The sequence below is a fragment of the Pseudomicrostroma glucosiphilum genome (assembly GCF_003144135.1).
Source record: "Pseudomicrostroma glucosiphilum strain MCA 4718 unplaced genomic scaffold BCV69scaffold_10, whole genome shotgun sequence".
NCBI lineage: Eukaryota > Fungi > Basidiomycota > Exobasidiomycetes > Microstromatales > Microstromataceae > Microstroma > Microstroma glucosiphilum.
Window position 1 is genome coordinate 399,693 of NW_020289922.1, and position 19,209 is coordinate 418,901.

Below are 19,209 nucleotides of genomic sequence, written 5' to 3' on the forward strand. Positions count from 1 at the left end.
GTGCAGCTCATCTCAGCTCCTCCCAGCTCATCTCAGCTCCTCTCCTCTCCTCTCATCTCATCTCATCTCAAAATGTTCTCAACGCGCGATACGTGCAGACGTCTAGGCAGATGAAACTGGACTGGACTGGAATGAAAAAATCGAATAGAATGGACTGGACTGGACTGGAATAGGCTTCACAGGTACAAGCGGAAACGAGGAGGAGGAGGAGGATGACGACGAGCCGCAAGCGAGGTGATGGACAGATCGGGGGTGTTGTTGACGCCGATGAATGATGGGGAAAGGAAGGGAAGCCGGACCTCCAGTCCTTAGCCTAACCAATAAAGTCTCCCCCTCCCATTTACGCCTAGCCTACATCTCCGAGAGACACAACCGCAGGGCTACGAAGATCGAGGTGCTCCTCCAAACTTGAATCCTCCCGCATCTCCCATTCCAGCTCCAGCTCCAGAAGCCTTTCTCCCATGCCTTGGCGAAGTCGGCGAAGAGACTGCCTCTGCAATCTTATCCAATCCAGTATCCTCTGATCCTTCCTCTCCAGCAAGCGCTTCTCGAATCATGTGCACAGTAGTCTCCAGTGATCTTCTTCGGTTGGAAGGAGAACTGGTATTGGTAGTGCCCAATGAACTATTCCTGCTGTGCCCGCGACGGTGCCGGGCCGGAGGAGGACCGCTGCCGCCGCCGGGAGAGCTGATGGGGTCCGGGCTGCTGGAAGGGATGTAGCCTGGTGAGCCGGGAGTGACAGGTCCGCCAGAGTCGGAGGAACGAGACTCGTCGAAGGAGCGTCCCTCTAGACTGGCCAGACTGGCCTCATCGGCATCGATGAGATCGGGCGGAAGCTGTGGACGGACGATAGGATCATGTCAGACTTTTGGCTCTCTTGTGTGCACATCTGACTCTACCGCTCTCTACTCACCCTCTCATTCTCAATATCAGCCTTTCTCGCGTCATCATAGTTCTCAATCGACTCCTTGATGCCTTCCGAGCCCGAGGCCAACTGGCCGTACGGCAGCTTGCCAGTAGGCGAGGCACCCTTGAGCTCCGAGACCCTTTCCGCCTCCTCTCGCAACAGTCCAAAGACTCTGCTCATCCTGCCCACTGCGAGGATCTTTTGCTTGACGACTGCTCGTCTGTCGTCGGACATCTCGTCTTCTTCGCCTTCTAGCACCTCGCCATCATCGCCAATCTCCTGCAGAGCCATGCTGGCCTCCTCTTCCTCTTCTTCCTCATCGAGCTCCTCCTTGCTGCAGACGTTAAGTATCGAGATGAGCATGTCGGTGACTGGTGAAGCGGAGACGCAGTGGGGCAGGGGTGTGAAATTAGTAAGTGATTCTCCGATCTCTCTGCACCTCGCACAAACTCACTCTTCTCTCCGACGAATGGCAGACTCCAGGTGAAGACGTCCATGAAGTTGGGCAGCCAGTAAGGGTGAGGCGTGCAGTTGAACTGTCGAATGTTCATCACGTTGTTCTCGTACTTCAAGACGGCTGCCTTGTTGTTATACACATCGAGGTAATTGGGAGCCGAGAAGATGGTCATGACAGATGGGAATCCAGTCGTCTTTGTCTTGCGGTACATTCGGTAGCCAGCATCTTGCGCTTCATGAGCTCTAATGATGGAAAGGAGATTGTTGCGTTCCAAGAATTGACAGGCGGCTTGGTATGTGAAGAAATATGAGCAGCCTCGCACGTGGTTGTGGAGGAAACTCTCATTCGTCTTTTCCGTACCAAAGTCTTCGAGAGGGTCGGCCCAGAGGACGTCGCACATCAAGCCATGTGTGGGCGGTTCTCGGAATCGGTTGATGTTCCTGAGATCGTCTAGAGTCTGCAGCTCTGGAGAGATACCTCCGTGAATGCAGAGGAATTGCTTGTTCATGACGGCAGCTAGAGGCAGGGTGCAGAATGACTCCATGCATTCGTCGTAGATCTGTTCCGAGTATTTGTGCTTGCATTCCAATTTGAAGGTGAAGTAGTCTGTCAGATGACGACACTCGTGATTGCCTCGTAGCAGGAACAGAGTCTCGGGGTACCAGATTTTCAGAGCCCAGAGGTACAGGACACACTCGATGGAGAAGTAGCCTCGGTCCACGTAATCTCCCAAAAACAGATATCTTGTCTCCGCTGGGTTGCCTCCAACTTCGAAGAGCTTCATCAGATCGAAGTATTGGCCATGAATGTCACCGCACACGGTGATGGGAGCGTCTACCTCCAGTACGTTTGGCTCACTCTTGAGGATCTGAGTTGCACTTCTGATGATGTACAGGGCTTGCTCGTCCGTCAGCCTGCCCTCTCGGTAGAAGTGGTTCTTCAAAAAGGCAATGTCGGGTTTGCCAGGCTCTGTATCCGACCAGAATTCTGCATCAGTGGGTTTCCGAAAAGCTGGTGCTTGCACATCCTTTACCACGCGCTCTTGTGTTGAGACTTGGGTTCCATCGTCTTGAACATGAATGGTGAAGTCGATCTCAGGTGGAGCTGCCTTGTTGCGAATGGAAGAAAAGGCATTCTGGTAGAGCTGCTTGTTGTGGGAAGCGTTGGAAGCCATGGTGGAGGGGAATGCGGGGAGTGAGGAGCGGTCTGTAAGACGGGTTAGCGAGCTCAATCAAGCAATGGCTTGAGAGCGGCAGTGCTGAGGGTTGCAGCTGAGCGAGGAGGTTGCGTGCGGTGGGACGCTGAGGGGAGTGCCGTGACGTAAGGACTGGAAGCTGTTCGTTCCTTCCTTTGCGAAGATCGGCCAATGCACTATAGCTCAGGGAGAATGCACCAGAGGCTTGAGTCGTCTAGAGCAGCGTACGTTTGTCGTGGGGCACTTGAGTGACCAGCGTTGATTGAAGGTATCGTATAGAAGATGGAGTGGTCGTGAAGCTGGTCCGTGAAGAGGAAGTGGCGTGAGGAAGAGGTGTTGCTCGCGGAGTGTCTTGGGCAGGGGTTGTGGGTGAGGTGAGAGAGCAATGGATAACCCAAAGGGGGGCGGGAGACAAAAGGCGGATTGGAATGAGGTAGAGTAGTTCAGCGAGGGTGAGGCCAATGAGTACTTTGCCCCTTGTCACCTCGATGTGTATGGTATCGAAGGAGTGGTTGGTGGGTAGGCGGCCAGGCAAGGGGGGTCCAAGGCAGAACGACGGACGACCAACTCAAATCGCACACACGCACACGCACACGCACACGCACACACACGCACACCCTCGCCCCTCCAGCAACGCGACTCTGCCGTGGCTGGCCAGCGTCATCACCGCACCCGGCCCTGCTTTAGACGCCGCTCAACCCCCCCGTACCACCCACAAACTCAAATTGCACTTCGACCAGACATTCGGATCCCAGGCATCGCAGCAGGCAGACATGACAATGACAAGTGAAAATCAGACTATGAGACAGGCATGGTCGTGGCCAGGACAGAGGAGAAGGGGGTATCTAGCCCGCCTTTGCGGGGTGGCTGGGGAGAATGGCCCGGCCGAGGAGGGCATATCCTAACGAGTGATAGTCCCATTGCTAATCATCCGAGGGAACCCAGTACCTTGACCGCAAGTGCTTTCTGTCGACGCCAGATAAGGAGAGAGATCATCAGCAAAGGCATCCACAACTCTGAGTCTCACGCCACGTAGAGGGCATGGCCCACGACCCTTGATGGAACAACTCACCAGCACTGCAGCTCGGTCGCCGGCTGACAGATTCATAAACACGGCTCCCACAGACTTTCCCTTTGCATCTCTAATCGCTCCAATCCGGTTGCCCACCACGGCTCCTCCGATGGCACCGGGAATGTTCGCTAGGATGAAGCCCAGACCAGCTCCCGATGCACTGCCTACCCACTACAGTAAGAAAGTGGAGGACATCATCAGCGAAACGATGAAAATGTCAGTCGAGGCCAGCACCGGACTCACCTTCCAGATCGGAACTACCCTTTGTACCTCTGGGCGTAGCAGCTCGGCAAAGACATCGTTGAAAGTACCGGCAGCTGCAGTGAGAGACATAGCAGGGGAGGTATTCAGCGTCAAGATCGCTAACACCTGCGACTCATGGAATGGCTGACTCACCTTCTGGCTGTCCTGAAGGAGTCGTACCCTCGCTTGTACCTCCTGCACCAGCACTAGCAGCAGCTCCAGCAGCAGCCTGGAAGAAGCTGCTGAAGAAGCTCGCACTCGACCGTTGCTCCTTTTCTTCCTCTCCCTCGCCAAAGGCATGGAATCCTTGTGATCCCCGTAGACCATCATACTCCTCGCGTCTCTCTGCGTTGCTCAGGACGTAGTCTGTGGTGGAGAGCAGAGTAATAGTCAGGAAGGGTCAGCGATGCAAAGTACGGAGGAGGGCTACGAGCCCAACGCCACTTCTGCGAAGCCCGTCTTCGTGCTTGGAGACTGATCATTCATACTCACATGCATCAGCAAGCGACTGGAACTTTGTTGTGAGCCTCTGCTTCTCTGCCTCTGGCACATTGGGGAATCGGTCTGGATGGCATTGCAGGGACTGTCGCTTGTATGCCTCTCGAACCTCGGAGGGCGTAGCGGTAGGAGAGACGCCCAGGACGGCATAGTAATCGGGAAGAGGAGCCATCTTGAACCGGATCAGGGACTGGTTGGTGTGGCAGGGAGAGATGCTAGGTTGCCACAGTACGGGATGGACGAATCGAAGGGGTACAAAGGCAAAGGGGAGGGAATGCTAGGGTGATGTGGAGAATGGATGCAGGCAATCCTCGACTTTCTCTTTCCGTCTGGCCGAGACGCGAGCACCAGGCGTTCCACGTCGGCCACTTGCGCCTGAACCCTGCCTGCCACTCCCTCTGACTGCCACCTCCTCGAGGCTGGCATACTGACCACCATCGACGTCGTGTCCCCGATCCCATCCACTCACTCAGCTCAGGATGGACATCGGCTCCATGCCCCCCGTCACCCGCTTGTGGGCCTTCTCGTCCCTCGCAGTCTCCCTAGCAGAGCACATCTCCCTCCTCTCCCGGTACTCCCTCTTCTACTCGCCCTCGCTCACCTTCAACCTCACCTCTCCTCAAATCTATCGTTGCATCACTTCCTTCCTCTACTTTGGAGAATTCGGTATAGACTTTCTCTTCCATCTCTTCTTCTTTATCCGGTACTCGAGGATGCTAGAGGAGAATCACTATGCGGGACACACAGCCGACTTTGCCTGGCTGGTGGTGGTGTGTGGCTCGCTGCTGCTGCTCACGAGCCCACTGATCACGCCTCCTCTGCCCTTCTTGTCAAGTCCACTGGCATTTACGCTGGTGTATATATGGAGTAGAAGGAATAGACATATAAGGCTCAGCTTGTTTGGAGTACTGGTCATCACCGCACCGTACCTGCCCATTGCACTGTGTGCTTTCAGCTGGATCTTGACCGGAAGCGCTCAGGCTGTCAAGGGCGATCTCTTGGGATTGGCAGTGGGACATGTCTGTGAGTACTGTCATAGCGCTTACAAAAGCCTTGGGGCAGTCTTTGATGCTTATAATCGATACTCTCGCTCTTCAGACTACTTCTTCGCCGACGTCTGGCCCAGAGAGGTTCGATCAGGGGGCAGACACTTCCTCAAGACTCCAGCATTGTTGTAAGTGCAGCTTGATCAATGGAATGATGGCTTCGATGATGCTGACAGAATTTTTCCCTTTGACTTGCGGTGCTCAGTACGCGACTCGTCGAGGGACGACCACAGCCTGCGCCAAATACATGAAATAGACAAGGCGACAGCGGAGAATCCAGCGAACCTGTACATCCACTTCCATCCATTTTGTACTTCTACTCAAAACATAGCTATCCAATCATCACAACACTGGCTCACCAATGTCTTTCACTAATCTCCACCCGATCCCACTCCTCCTCTCCAGCCCCGGTAAACCACCTCTCCCCCTCCTGGATTGAGATTTCATTCCCACTCATCATCCTCTTCCTCATCCTCCCATCATCAGCAAAGGTCCAGTCTTCCAGACCATAGCATCTACGCCAGGTGGAGAGGGAATCGTTCCAATATTCGTACCAGAATTGAACGGCAATCTTGTTGCTGGTAAAGGCAAAGAGCTCCTTACGGAGTCGGTAGTGCTAAGGGGTGGGCGAAGGAGGAGGAGGAACTTTCAGCAAGTGAGCTCTGAGGCGTGTTGCTTCTGGAGTCTTCGATGAGGACTCACCGTCTCTTTTGACCATTTGCGCTTGAGGAACCTGTGCAAGAGGAAGCAGGGCAGGACAGAGCAGTCAGCTCCGCCTTTCCCTGGAAGCAATCCAGCCCCAGCAAGCTCTACGTACTCTCTGATCTCTTCGCGGCCATGGAGAAACTCATCTCGATTCCGCCAGATGGTATCCTCTGTGTACGCCAATACCACCTTGTCCGGATCTTGGCCATTCCAGGCGTGCTGCGCCGTCTGTAGTGCGAGCGGTGCCGTGTGCGGAAGGGGAAGAAGGGAGGGTCATGGTGTACTGTGAGACATGACTACGGATGGCGTCTTGCAGCAGAGGACAAGGCACGATGAGCTCACCTTTACCTTCTGTCGGGCTGTCTCTTCGGTGAAGGGCGGACAAGGAGGAGGCATGACTGCTAGGCGCCGATGTGATCGAGGAAAGGTGTTCGAGCAGTAGACGAAGGCAGGGCGTACAAATGCCGTCGGTACTGACCTTGAAGCGGAAGCGTGTGCGCCGCCAAGCCAGGTGGAGTGGAGTCGAGTCGAGGTGGAATTGTGCGGAAAGGCGGCGGGTCGGGAAAAGTTGGCAAAGTGGCTCAGACGCGGGTTCGTGTTGGTCTTGATTGATTGCACAACCACTTCAAGGGTCGCCCTTGGCTCAGGATATATGCTGCATAGCATGCTTCTTGCACGACCAGGTACTACGAGATGCTCTCCACTTCGTATCACTAGTTCATAGACCACTTGTCTCTCGAGGTCTGGTCGTCTCTTCTTCTCCCCCCGCCGAGTGGCCCTCCTACGCCCATCATGCGTCCTTCCTCTCTGGTCTTCGGCATCAAGGGCATCTTCCCCTTGATCAAGAAGGAATGCCCCCAGTCCATCTACTACCCTCATCGCTTCGCCTCTCTGAGCGGTTATCGTATCGCAATCGATGCCACTCTCCTCGTCCAACGCTTTCACTTTTCCGACGATGAGCATCCCGCCCGCCACCTCATTGGCTTCCACCGCCTCATCGCCGCGCTAAGGACAGCCAACGTCTACCCAATCTTTGTCTTTGATCACCTCACCTCGCGCATATCCGCCAAGGCTAGGGAGACGGAGAAGAGGAGGGAGGCTAGAGGAAGGGTGAGGGCGAGGATGAGGGTGGAACTGAGGAGGGCTTGGAGATTGAGAGTGCTGAACACCAGCTTGGGCAGGATCAAGGAATTGGACGAACAGGAAAAGGGCGTCGTCAGCAATCTACTCAAGCTTTGGCGCGAGACAGAGAGGCTCAAAGATCCGAGTGAGCAAGCACAGGTTGATACTATGATGGACGACTTGGCCCCCATCGACTCGCAAGGCATCAGTGACTGGGATTCCTTTCGGATACAGCTGGACCAGTTGAGTCTGCCCACCAAGCACAGCATCACACGCGCTGACGACACATCGGAAGGCCTTCTCGAGAGTATACTGTCCGGTATCAAAGACGCCAGCACTCAGGCAAATTCGATCTCGCGTCTCGATGCCGATGTGCGGCAAGATCTAGACGAGTGGCAGACCATGTATGAAGATCAGACTTCTTCAGCCTACGCTATTGCTGCACGCATCGATGACCTCCGTCAGGACTTTCAGAAGCTTCAGCAGACTCAAACCGACAGTATTGCACCATCGCAAGGCGTCACCACAGCTCCACGGCATCCTCACACGGCAGCGCAGATGAAGATGGACGAGGTGGAGGAGAAGCTGTATAACGCCTTGGCAGGCGGGGCAGATATTGGGTCACTCGAAGAGCCAGCTGATCTCACTTGGAAGATGGTCGAGGCCAAGATGGATGAGTCTATAAAGGAGGCTCAGGAGGCAGACTTGGACATCGAGCAGAGCACACGGGACGAAGGCGATGACGCAGAGGCTACCGCGAGTCAATCGAGCGAGGTGCCCACGAAGGTAGAAGAGCCGCCTGCGCAAGAGGCTCGCGATCAGCCTCTGGCTTCGTTAGAGCTGATACGGGAGCGCTCTCGCACACTTCAACGAAGCTACGCACGATCCTCCTCGCCTCTCTCCTCAAACGTCTTCGACGACTGCGCCACTCTGTGCGCGCTCCTCCAAGTACCCGTCCTCTGGACAGGCTCGGGATCACCTTATGGAGGGGCAAAGGGGGAAGCAGAAGCCCTTGCCGCCAGTCTGGTCACCATTGGAGAGGCAGACGCTGTAGCAACCGAGGACAGTGATGTCTTGCTAGCAGAGGTGCCACTGATACGACATCTCACCGGTACCAAGAAGCCTATGGAGCTAGTGGACTCGAGAGCGGCTCGAATTGGACTGTTCCCGATCAAGGTGGTAGAGCCATCATTGGCAGTCAAGAAATCGCGTTCCCCCAAAAGCGACGAAGCAGAAGTGGAGATGAGAGTCGATGAACAAGAGACAGAGAGGCTCGCCGCACTGTCACGAGCGGACAAGCTCTCCCGCTATGCCATGCTCGAATTTGCCCTCTTGTGCGGCACAGATTACAACCGCACTATCCCCGGTCTGGCATCTCGCGGCGCCTTGCGACTATTGAGGGAACACCAAACCATCCGGGGAATCCTCAAGAGTGGGGGTGCAGCGAGCAAGTACAAGCCTCCCGAGGGACTGGACTGGAAGGACTATGGCGCTGAGCTTTCTAGAGCTCGCGCCGTCTTCCGAAACCCACCCGATGCGAAGAGAGCATTGCGAATTGCGGGGATCAAGTCAAGCTTACCTCATGACGGCGAGCGGGAGGCTTCGGGCTTACTTCCACAGGCTGAGGAACAGAAGGACGTCAGCACGCTACAGCTTCCTCCACGCCCTCCCATCTCATTGATAGACAGTCTGAAGCAGTCGTTGCAAGCGCAATTGGAGGGGCAAATCAATGCTGGCGACATGAGCGGACGACGGATCTTTGAGATCCCCGACTACGATCGTCATGCTGTCCGATCTTTCCTCCGCACAAAGGGCCTAGGGAAAGGCCGATCTACCTCGACCCTGATGGATCAGCACATGCCCTCGAGTGTCAGTCAGGCACAAGCAGAAGAGTCGATGATGCACGAACTCGACCTTGTCCTCGCTGTGGAGGAAGGTGCAGGTCATAACGACTCTACGGTCTTTGCTGCCTCGCGACCGGTCTCGGACGGGTTTGGTCAGGCGTTCGGAGGGGAGGTAGCTCATGCCTCTTTTGGCTTCGATGGAGAGCGAGCAGCGAGGGAGCAGCGGACACATCCTGAGCCTAGGTGAGGTTGCAAGGCAGCACTGCTAAGCTAGATGCATGTATGAACAGATTACATTGTAAATCATAACGAGAGATTGGCCGTTGCATTACTTCTTTTCCTGCTCCCTTGTGGTTGTATTCCCCTCCTCGTTCTCCTTCTTCCCATCCTTCTTGCCCTCAAAGTACTTGCCCACCTTTGCCCACACATAGCGGAACGTCTTGGGTAGTCCTGCAGTGTAAAGCCCCTTGAGACTCTGTGACCAAGCCGCGCCTTTGACCGTCCGTGAGATTTCTCCAAGAAGAATCGTCTCAAAGTCTTGCCTCTGCACAGCAGCAAGCCAAAAAGCGTCGAGTAAGTGCTGCGGAGCTTCACGAGAGGTGATTGAGGCGTCCGCTTTCACCTCATCTTTATCAGGTCGAGTCGTGGAGAGTGGACGTGGTTCTCGTCCGATTTCATCGTCCTTTGTGCTGAGGGAAAGCTCGAGGAAGGCCTTGTCCAGCTCTGGATGGGCAAGGTAGTGCGCCATTACTTTTTCTCGCAGACGCAATGGTAGTCGTTCAGCCATTTGCGATCTGGCTTTAGCCGATCGATCCTGAATCATGTAGTACCGGTCCTCCCTGCTCTCCTTGACTTCGACTGTTCCTAGACTCCCGATGAGACCAGAGTAGAGTCTTCGGAACTGCGAGCGTTGCGCAAGGACGATGTTCCGTACCTTGTTCGCATTCTCCCCTCCTGGCACAGACATTCGGAAGTCACCCGTATAGGATAAACTTGCGATTCGCGTGTAGAGCTCTACCTCTGTGAAGGTTTCTGGCAGCAAGAGGAGGGACACGCGCAAAGCAGAAGCGAGGTTGACTTGCTGGGCTAGCCGCACTCGAGGATCGGTAATGAGCATGGCTACAGGCTTGTGCATCCTACCGGAGACGTAGAGTGTATCCCAGTCCAGTAGATCGTCACAGAGGGTGTCAATGTCCATCACTCCATACTTGACCAAGTCGTCCTCGATCTTCACATAGGGAATGTACCACAGACCCGCGCCTAGTCGCTGTACCCATCCCGTAATGAGCTCAGCGCCCGTCAGTCGGCTAATCCATGAATAGTGCTTGGGGAACCGCTGCTTGTTGAGTCCATGCCAATGTTCAGGGTGAGCAACAGCGAGGACTAGATCCACCATCTTCCTCGGTTTGCCCGTCTTTGGCTCCTTGATCTCCGGCCTCTTTGCATGTTCCGGCCCAGCTTCTTCCTGCGGAAAGACGCCCGAGCCATACGCGAATGCAAAACGGATCGGTGCATCGAATGCAGAGAGAATCTTCGCTAGACGCTCCTGATTGTCTTCTGGTACAGGCAATACCTGGTTGGAACCAAAGGCCGAGGGGAAGTTCTTGGGAGGAAAAGAGGTTGTTTGGTTGGTATGAGGGAGGACAGAGGGACCACTTGTTGGCTCTGGACCAGGAGCGTAAAAGTCTTGCGAAGTAGGGTTGCCATCGTCCCTTCGATTTGTAGTGAAGAGGCGACGCTGGTACAAAGACGATGAAGAGGAGGACGAAGAGACACAGGTCGCAGAGGCTATCCGAGGCTGTAGGAGGGACGACGATGAGGATGCGTAAGGAGAAGCAGACGAGAAGATCTGGCAAGCGGAACTGAAGGGAGAGCCACGGCGCAAGACCGTAGCGCACTGTAGAGTCACCATGATCGGACTGCGACGATGTCCTATTGTGAGGCAGTGATCATTCGTTCGTAGGACAGGAAAGTATATGAGGGCAGACTATGGACAAGTTGGTAAAGGTTGAACGGAACAGCTCACGGAAACATCGCCTTCTCGCAAGCAGAGCCAAAGTGGAGGCGCCACGCGGAATCGGCGCGGCGGCCAATACGGGCTCCCTTCGAGGAAACTAACGGCACGGTCTCGTCTAAAAGCCAAACTTCGACAGCTTGTCCTTTGCAGCAGACTTGATCAGGGCAGACTTCGACCTGTAGAGAGAGGGTGGGGGCTCTGGCGTCAGCGGTATAGTTCTGGTCGTGCCAGATCTATGCGTGTGCAGTGTACTTACTCTTTCACCCAATCACTCGTGCTCTTCTCCAAGCTGGCCAGACTATTCTCCAAACCAGCCATGGCCTCACCCCTCCTTCGCGCAAGGTCGAGGTTCCATCCCATCTGATCCCTCGTCCCTTGCGTCTGTGCTACGGTGGCTGCTGTAGCGTGATGGCGTGCAGCAGCTCCTCTCGCTCGCCCGTCGACAGATGGGGACAAAGGCGTGCTGCCAGAAGCCGGCGATTTCGGAGAAGGGTCTTCTCCAGCGAGGTCGGCTACAAAAGTCTCCTTGGTCTTCATAGGAGGTAGTCTCGGAGCCTCGGGTCTGTGCGGCCCAGCGAAGACGTCATCCAGCGAGCTAGTCGTTGCCGCCTTGGTGGAGAACCAACTAGCCACAGCGCTCACAGCACCTGCGCCTGGGTGTGCAGGCATAGCTTTGGGAGCATGGAGGAGCAGAGAAGGGGTCATTGGACGCGGTGCTTGAGCAAAGAAGGTCCAGAGACGCGCATCGAGCGAAGAAAGGACCTCCAAAAATACGCCGGAGGGACCCCGATCTATGGACACACTCTGCTGGCTCGTCGTCTGCTCCCCAAAGTCGTGACCATGCCTCTGTATCCTTTGCACAAGCTCAAGTCCAGGGGTACTGTAGACCCTGATGCTGGTCTTCGAGACAGCAACCGCAAGCTTCTCGGTGCCTCGTTCGACCAATGCGGCTCTCAAGATTGCCTCGGTCGTGTCAGCCTTTGCGATCCTGGGACCCAGTAGACCGCTTCGGATGAACAGCGAGTGATCGCTCCACCCGAACAGCAGGGGAACGTCTGACAGCAGCGCGTCTTCCTCTCGACCCAGGCTACGGCTCTGCTCACGGATGGCTCGCTGAAGCTCCACCGGAACAGCAACAGCTGAATTGCCTGCAACATCGAGCACTTGCAAAGAGCATCGTGGCGACAGCTGACTAGGCCGTGAGCTTTCGTAGTCTAGCTCGTCGACTTTGATAGCTCCCGTACGCTCTGGGAGCCACATGGAAAGGGCCTGCATCGAGGTCCAAACAGTCACCAGGCCATTACCTCTTCCCACGACCAGCCGAGGAGCGAGGACAGTGTGGTTGACGGGTTTGGCACCTGGAAGCCTACAGATCGTCCAAGCGAGGCTAGTGATCGGAGCTTTACTCTCGGCTTCAAGTAGCTTCTTTGCCGATCTGCCCTCTCTACCCTTGGTACTTGGGGCGGCCACAGAGAAGTCATCGCCCAGCCCCTCTCGCAGCAAAATCTCTGGTCCTCTGAGGTCGATGATCGCCAGGCCTGCCCCACACGCAATAGCAAGGAAACCAATGTCCGAATGAGCTACTTGCGTGATCTCCCCTCGGCCTAGATCGATGAGCAAGTTCGCCTTGAAGCCGTCCTCTGACCAATCATTGGCCTCATCCAGATCAGTGAATTCGTCACCTGCATCAGTGTCTTCCATCTGTCCTGCGTTTTCCATCCCAGCAGGTCCTTGTGGTGCTGGCATTGGAGGTGGCCCTTCTTCTTCGCCTTGGCGACGGAAGCGCCGCATCACTCCGCCTCGGTTGGGGTCTCTCTTAGGTCGCGGAGGAGGCGTACCAAGCGCTGAGGACGACGAGGGGCCAGGGAACGATGAAGATCCGGGAGCGGGAGACTGCGAGCGCGGCGAGTCTAGATCTCGCAGAGCACGGCGCATATCTCCTTCCAGCCTTTCTCCAAGCTCTTTGTCGTCCCGTTCGTGCAAATGCTGCAGCTCGTTCTCCCTCTTTTGATGAGAAAGTGGCTGTCCAGAAAGGGACATCCGATCCATTCTTGTCCCCAGAGCTACGTATGCCGACTGTTCAGCGCCCTCCCGCTCTCTTTGCACTTCCGCCTGGACTTCGGCCTCTACTGCGTCAGACTGGCTGAAGCGAGCTTGGCCGTAGCGATAGTGAACCAGCAGGCCGCCCCAAAGAAGCACACTGAGCTCAAGTGTCTCGATGGCAAATTGGATAGAGGAGATGCGCAGATTTTCCCGATTATGGACGAATCTTGATAGACGCGGATGGCCCTGGAAAGAGGGATGTAACAGCGTCTGTGGCAGATGGATGGTAAGATGCGGGAGAGGCAATGGGAAGGTCTGATCGAGGAACTGTACCCGCGAAGGAGGAGCGTTTTCGGGCTGTGAAGAGTCTTGAGGAGTCTTTTGTAAGCTGGGCCCTGCTTTGGGTGCAAGCATGAGATGAGGGCTGATGTCAGAAAAGCGGATCGAACCGTCCAAATGTTGGCTGATCATGAGCTGGAAAAGTCCAGACGTCTTGCTGAGGGAATGGAAAGCCCGATCGTCTGAAATCCGTGCTGCTGCCAGTCCGCCTCTCAATGGCAAAGGTGGGTGGGCTGAATCAGTGTGAGCAACTGTCTCGCCCTCGTCGCCATGTGCCGCATGGCTGCCAACTGGGATTCCCACGAGCTTGCGGTAAGTGGCGAGGGGGACCGTGACCACTTGGGCTCCGATGATCGCGCCGGCGCCTGAGCAGGCCAGTGCGAACGGGAGAGAGAATAAATGAGGAGATGAAAAGTCTACTGGCAGCGCTGCTGTTGGGCCAGCAGCACTATTCGATAGCTCCATGGGAGTGGGAATTGTACTGGTAGGGCGGGATCGAGTACCCGGAGGCGGAAGTGGAGGGAAGGCTGCTGCCATCAGTCCTCTCTGAGCAGATGGCGGTGCCAGCGGAGGGAGACCGTGCGGAATGTCGTTCAGCATGATGATGGCAACCGGATCCCACGCCATTGAGTAGTGAGGCGAAGACCGCGGCAGGAGCACAAAGTCTTGCACCACGCCGCTCGACAGAATGCGTCCCTCCCGTGTAGGGTTCAGACTGGCTCTGAGGCTTTGACGACTCTTGTTGACTACATCCGGAGTACGTTCCTTGGTTCCCCAGAAACTTTGACCAACGAGGGCAGGACTGAATGGCGCAAAGGTCATAGTTGCCACTCCCGGTGGGTCTTGCCCAGCGACTGCTCCTCCCAAGACGGTCAGGATGGTGGATCCGCTACCCATATCACTGGTCGAGGGATTCTGAGCCTCGCTGGTGTCACCAGTTGGAGAGAATGACTCCAGCCAGCTTTTCCCTGAGAAGCCTGCCCAGGCAAGTTTGAAGATGGGTTCTCGAGCTGCTCGTGGGCCAAGTTCTTCGACGGTCGGCTTGTCCAGGTCAAGCTCGGTGAGTGATCGCACGAGTAAGGGCTTGGTATCATCCGCGGGCGACCAGAAGGAGATTAGGCCGTCCTCGTGGCCGAGAGCAAGCACCAGACCGTCGGGACGCCACGCCACGCAGGTGACTGGACTCCCTCTCTCTGACCATATAGCATCTGCACTGATGCCACCAGCACCTGGAGCCCCTGGAAGCAATCTAAGGGAGAAGCTTGCAGTGACAGAAAGCTCCTTGATATTAAGCAGCACAGCTCCCCCCTCGTACGCCAGCAGCATTGTGTTGAGGTCTTGTGGCGAATGAGCCATGTCTACGATCAGAGGCACGTGTCTCCGGCTTGGGGCGTCGATGGCCTGTGACTTGCGAAGCAGTTCCTCTTCTTCATACCAGCAATTAGGTATGCGGAAAGGGGCCGGTGCCAGCCGGTCAAGATCGTAGGCATCGACCGTACCGTCCCTCAGACCGAGGAGAAGATGAGAATGACTAGGACTGAGATGCAAGCAAGTGATCGTGTTCCTCGCTACATGAGCCGCGACTCTCGTCGGCGTATCCGGGTGAGGCTGATGACCCCCGATACCGGACTGAGAGTGACTCATTCGGCGCGAAGTTGGAAGAGATGAGGACTGAGAGCCTGCTTGTGCTGCCGGATCTGGCCTGGACAAATCGTAGATGGAGAGGTTGCCCTTACCATCAGCGCAGACCAGCAAGGGAGTTCCGGGCTTGAAGAGGAGATACTGTACAGGCAGGGCTGGCTTGAGAGTCCATGCCAATTGTACAGCAGGGGAGCCGAAGAGATGTACAGTGCCTGCTGAAGTGCCGACTGCCAAGAATCCCTGCACTGGATCTACAGCCAAGGCAGATATCTCGCCCGGAAGTACGAGGCCATCGTGTAGCAGAGCCTCGCCGAGGATGGACTGTGCATTACTGGCCAATGAACCTGACCAGTTGATGGCATCGACGTTGATCTGCGGCGCAGAGCCTTGACCGCCCAGGAGCGATGCTAAGGGGGGCATGGCCTGCGAGGGTGGGACGTGCAGAACCTGCTAACGATGAAGGTCTTGCAAGGGCAGGTGGTCAAGGGTGGTAGAGGCAGAGGCTGGAGAGTTGCTTTGAAGCTGTCCTTTGCGGCGATTCGCCTCGGCACTCGGCGTCTCTCCACATCGCGACTCCCTTTCCGTGTGAAGCGAGGTGGGGAGAAAGTATCACGGTCCCCTTCCCTACCAGCCTTTCTCGAACTACTGACTGGCATCATTTGTCCCACTCGTGAGCTCTTGAAACAGCCTCCCAGTAGAGCATTGCGGCCTGCGATAGCTCGAAGTCTCGATGGCTACCCTCGACAGTAAGTCTTGATGTTCATAATCTGGCATACATGCAGAGGCTGACCTTCCATACCCTACTCGCCTGGTTCGCTCAGAGCTCGCTATCAGGGGGATCCGGAGCTTTGACGATAAGGGGGTCAATATCATCCAATTTTTCACTCCTCTGACTGTCATTGTCGGCTACAATGGCAGCGGCAAGACGACCATCATTGAATGCCTCAAGTATGCAACGACGGGTGACATGCCCCCCAACACCAAGGGAGGGGCCTTCGTGCACGATCCCAAGATGGCAACCTCGAACGAGGTCAAGGCTCAAGTAAGGCTGCGTTTTTTCAACACCAACAAAGTCCGGATGAATTGTGTGCGCAATCTCCAAGTCAGTGTGAAGAAGGGCGGCGGTTTGACTCTGAAGACATTGGAAGGACTGTTGCAGATCGACGATGCCGAAGTGGCAAAGAACAAGCGGGCGGTCATCTCTACCAAATGTGCAGAATTGGACGAGGAGATGCCACGCCTCTTGGGGGTGTCGCGCTCCATACTGGAGAACGTCATCTTTTGTCATCAAGAGGAGAGCAATTGGCCTCTATCGGAAGCCTCCGTATTGAAGAAGAAATTCGACGATATTTTCGATGCAACTCGGTATACCAAGGCTCTTGACAATATCAAGGCCATCCGCAAAGACCGCGCCCAGGAGCTCAAAGTGCTGAAGGTCCAACTCGATGCTCTCAAGACAGACAGAGACAGGTCTACGGCTCTCAAGGAGACCAGGTCCAAGCTGATGGGCAACCTCACCGAAAAGCAGGCGCGGCTGGATGACCTTGATGAGGAGATTCGGCGTCTCACCAAAGAGAACAAGACCTTCTACGACTCTGCGGTAAAGTTTCGAGAGATCGTGAGCAAGGCTGAGCTGCTCGAAGACAAGAGGAAACTCAAGGTCGAGGCTCGTGAGCAGTTGCGCATGTCAATGACCGAATCCGACGAGGCCGATAACGAGTTGCAATCCCGCAAGGATAGCTTTCAGGACCATCTCGAGAAGCAACGCCGGCGAAGGAATGAGCATGTCCGCAAGATCGACAACAGGCGAGACGAGCTCTGCCAGTTAGAGGAGCGGTACAATAGAAAGCTGAGTGAACGAGGTGCTCTCGAAAACGATAGAAAGCACCACGAACAAGCCATAGCGCGCCAGGAAGAGGAGATCCGTGCTATGTCATTGGAACTCGGTATCAAGGGCTTTGACGTTGCTGAGCCCTCTCAGGCGCAGATTTCCGACTTCACCACTCGCATCACCGATTCCTCTCGAAGCGCGGAGGCGGACCTGCAAGCGTGGAGACAGACAAGTCTCAAGCAGGAGGATGATCTGTCCTTGAGATTCCAAGAGCTCCGTACCGAGAAGAGTAGCAAAGCCTCGTCTCGCGAGACGACTGCAAACAACAACAAGCGGCTCAAGGAAAAGATGAAGCAGGCGCAGGATGAGCTAGACGCTGTCGTAGTCACGGATGCGGACTTGACCGCTGCTCGAGACGGTCACACTGAGGCCGCCCAGAAGGCAGACCGACTTCGTCGTGAGATTGAAGAGGCCAACTACGAAGAACAAATCCGCAACAAGAACATCGAAATTCGTAACTCAGATGATCGCCGCGAGGAGCTCACTGCCGAACTGAACGCCTTGAATCGGCAGGCGGAAGCAAGAGCCAAGCTAGACATGAAGAAGAAAGAAAGCGAGCAGAAGAGCAAGGCGGCAAAGGCGCTCATTGAGCGCAATCTGGGTGCTTGTAAGAAGCTCACCGGGACAGAAGTCACAGCTGGCACTTTCGAACGCGATCTGACCTTGGCGGGTACTGCCAAGGATGCACAAGTGGCAACGGCAAGCAAGAGTGAAGCAGAGAAGACTCGCATTGTACAGCATCTCGAATCTACGCTTTCTATCTCTCGCGGGCAGCTGAAGGAGAAGAGAGACCAGCTGGCTTCTCTCGAGGCGGAACTCAAGTCTTTCCTCGACAAAGAAGAGGATGCCGAATCTGTTAAGCAAGCACTTCAGCAGGCCGAAGAACAATTGTCCTATGCCGAGGATGAGCTCAACAACTCTACAGCGGCTCACAACTTTTTCCTCAATGTGCAGAAAATGGGTCAAAATCAGCACAAGTGCTTTGGCTGTGACCGTGCGTTGAAACAAGACGACATGGCCGGTTTTGACAAATATGTCAGCCTTCAGATCAAACGCTTGGGCAGTGAAGGACAGGAGGAGTTACAGACACAAGTGGATGACTGGAAAGCCGTTGTTTCTCGAGCGAAGGTAATGCTGCCTAAGGAAGAGCTAGCGCGCAACATCAAGAGTATCGACATTCTTCAGCTCGAGAAGAAGATCGACGAACAAACCGATGACCTTAGCGGTAAGAGCAAGGTTGCTGAGGAGGCAAGTCATGCTCTTAAGTCGCTCAAGGACGAGGTGGAAGAGATCTCCAACTTGAAGCGAGTCGCTGCCGATGCCGCTCGGCTGTTGAACGAAGTCTCGATTCTCAATTCAGAAATTTCAACTCTGGAAGACGATCTGGCCAGCACAGGTAGCATACAGACTGGCGATCAAGTCCAGACAGCCATCAATGAGATGGCGGACAACATCAAGCGATTGAAGCGAGAGTGCCAGACCATTGAGCGCAATCGAGAAGCCAAGCGTACTGATCTCAACAACGCTGAGAGAGCAAGCTTCCGGAGTGAGAAAGTCGTCTCGGAGAAGGAGCAAGAAGTTGCTCGACGTCGAAGCCTACAGAAGCGCATCGACGAGCTCAAAGAGGAGTACACCGAAGGCACTGAGATGCTGAAAGCACTAGACGAGGCTATCGATGGCTATAGTGCTCCAATAAAAAAGGTGAAGGACGAGCTAGAGCAACTGAAGAGTGATAATGCGCAAGAAGAATCAAAGCGCGCTGGGCGGGTGGACACCTACCAGGCCAAGCTGAGGATCCTGCAAGATTGTCAGCAACAGATTCAGCGTTATGTCGATCAGCGTGGTGCTCACAAGCTTGCGGACTGCATCGACACCATTCGAGATCTACAAGGCCAGATACAGGATATCAATGACCGCATCAAAGAGGTGGAGTCTGATATTTCGAAGATCGACAAGGACCTCAATGAGTCAAAAGCAACTGAGCGCAACATCGTGGACAATCTTCAATACCGACAGCTTGGCAAGGACGTTCGGAAAATCGAGGAAGATCTGGGCCAGCTTGACCTCGACGAAGCGTCGAAGAATCGCAGAGAATTCGAGAGCAAGTATCACGCTCAGAACCAAGAGGTCAACAAGCTCAATGGAGAATCTCAGCATCTCTCTGGTGAGATAGCATCGCTTCAGGAGCA

General features: G+C 55.2%; 7 protein-coding genes across 7 annotated transcripts; 2 read left to right on the forward strand and 5 right to left on the reverse strand.

The window, feature by feature from the left end:
* Positions 1-380: 380 nt before the first annotated feature.
* Positions 381-2,538, reverse strand: BCV69DRAFT_250384 (putative calcineurin catalytic subunit; the record flags this gene model as incomplete). The annotated part of the gene is made up of 3 exons (XM_025490381.1): positions 381-836; positions 914-1,278; positions 1,362-2,538. 3 exons carry the CDS (start codon positions 2,536-2,538, stop codon positions 381-383), a joined length of 1,998 nt encoding a protein of 665 aa, XP_025346933.1.
* A 768-nt stretch (positions 2,539-3,306) lies between these two features.
* Positions 3,307-4,592, reverse strand: BCV69DRAFT_271707 (DnaJ-domain-containing protein). Its single transcript, XM_025490962.1, has 5 exons — positions 4,367-4,592; positions 4,133-4,240; positions 3,875-3,948; positions 3,632-3,802; positions 3,307-3,525 (listed from the first exon to the last, which is right to left on the reverse strand). The coding sequence occupies exons 1-5, from the start codon at positions 4,542-4,544 to the stop codon at positions 3,487-3,489; spliced, it is 570 nt and encodes a 189-aa protein (XP_025346934.1). The 5' UTR covers positions 4,545-4,592; the 3' UTR covers positions 3,307-3,486.
* A 259-nt stretch (positions 4,593-4,851) lies between these two features.
* Positions 4,852-5,669, forward strand: BCV69DRAFT_300082 (Der1-like protein; the record flags this gene model as incomplete). Its single annotated transcript, XM_025494424.1, has 3 exons — positions 4,852-5,395; positions 5,471-5,546; positions 5,624-5,669. 3 exons carry the CDS (start codon positions 4,852-4,854, stop codon positions 5,667-5,669), a joined length of 666 nt encoding a protein of 221 aa, XP_025346935.1.
* Positions 5,625-6,588, reverse strand: BCV69DRAFT_283877 (DUF1348-domain-containing protein). The gene is made up of 4 exons (XM_025492845.1): positions 6,466-6,588; positions 6,236-6,351; positions 6,121-6,151; positions 5,625-6,034 (listed from the first exon to the last, which is right to left on the reverse strand). The coding sequence occupies exons 1-4, from the start codon at positions 6,517-6,519 to the stop codon at positions 5,774-5,776; spliced, it is 462 nt and encodes a 153-aa protein (XP_025346936.1). The 5' UTR covers positions 6,520-6,588; the 3' UTR covers positions 5,625-5,773.
* Positions 6,589-6,915: 327 nt separating this feature from the next.
* Positions 6,916-9,336, forward strand: BCV69DRAFT_300084 (PIN domain-like protein; the record flags this gene model as incomplete). The annotated part of the gene is made up of 1 exon (XM_025494425.1): positions 6,916-9,336. The coding sequence occupies one exon, from the start codon at positions 6,916-6,918 to the stop codon at positions 9,334-9,336; it is 2,421 nt and encodes an 806-aa protein (XP_025346937.1).
* An 81-nt stretch (positions 9,337-9,417) lies between these two features.
* On the reverse strand, positions 9,418-11,001 carry BCV69DRAFT_250729 (Mmp37-domain-containing protein; the record flags this gene model as incomplete). Its single annotated transcript, XM_025490393.1, has 2 exons — positions 9,418-9,677; positions 9,747-11,001. 2 exons carry the CDS (start codon positions 10,999-11,001, stop codon positions 9,418-9,420), a joined length of 1,515 nt encoding a protein of 504 aa, XP_025346938.1.
* A 139-nt stretch (positions 11,002-11,140) lies between these two features.
* Positions 11,141-13,110, reverse strand: BCV69DRAFT_283880 (hypothetical protein). The gene is made up of 2 exons (XM_025492846.1): positions 11,363-13,110; positions 11,141-11,282 (listed from the first exon to the last, which is right to left on the reverse strand). The coding sequence occupies exons 1-2, from the start codon at positions 13,039-13,041 to the stop codon at positions 11,222-11,224; spliced, it is 1,740 nt and encodes a 579-aa protein (XP_025346939.1). The 5' UTR covers positions 13,042-13,110; the 3' UTR covers positions 11,141-11,221.
* Positions 13,111-19,209: the final 6,099 nt, after the last annotated feature.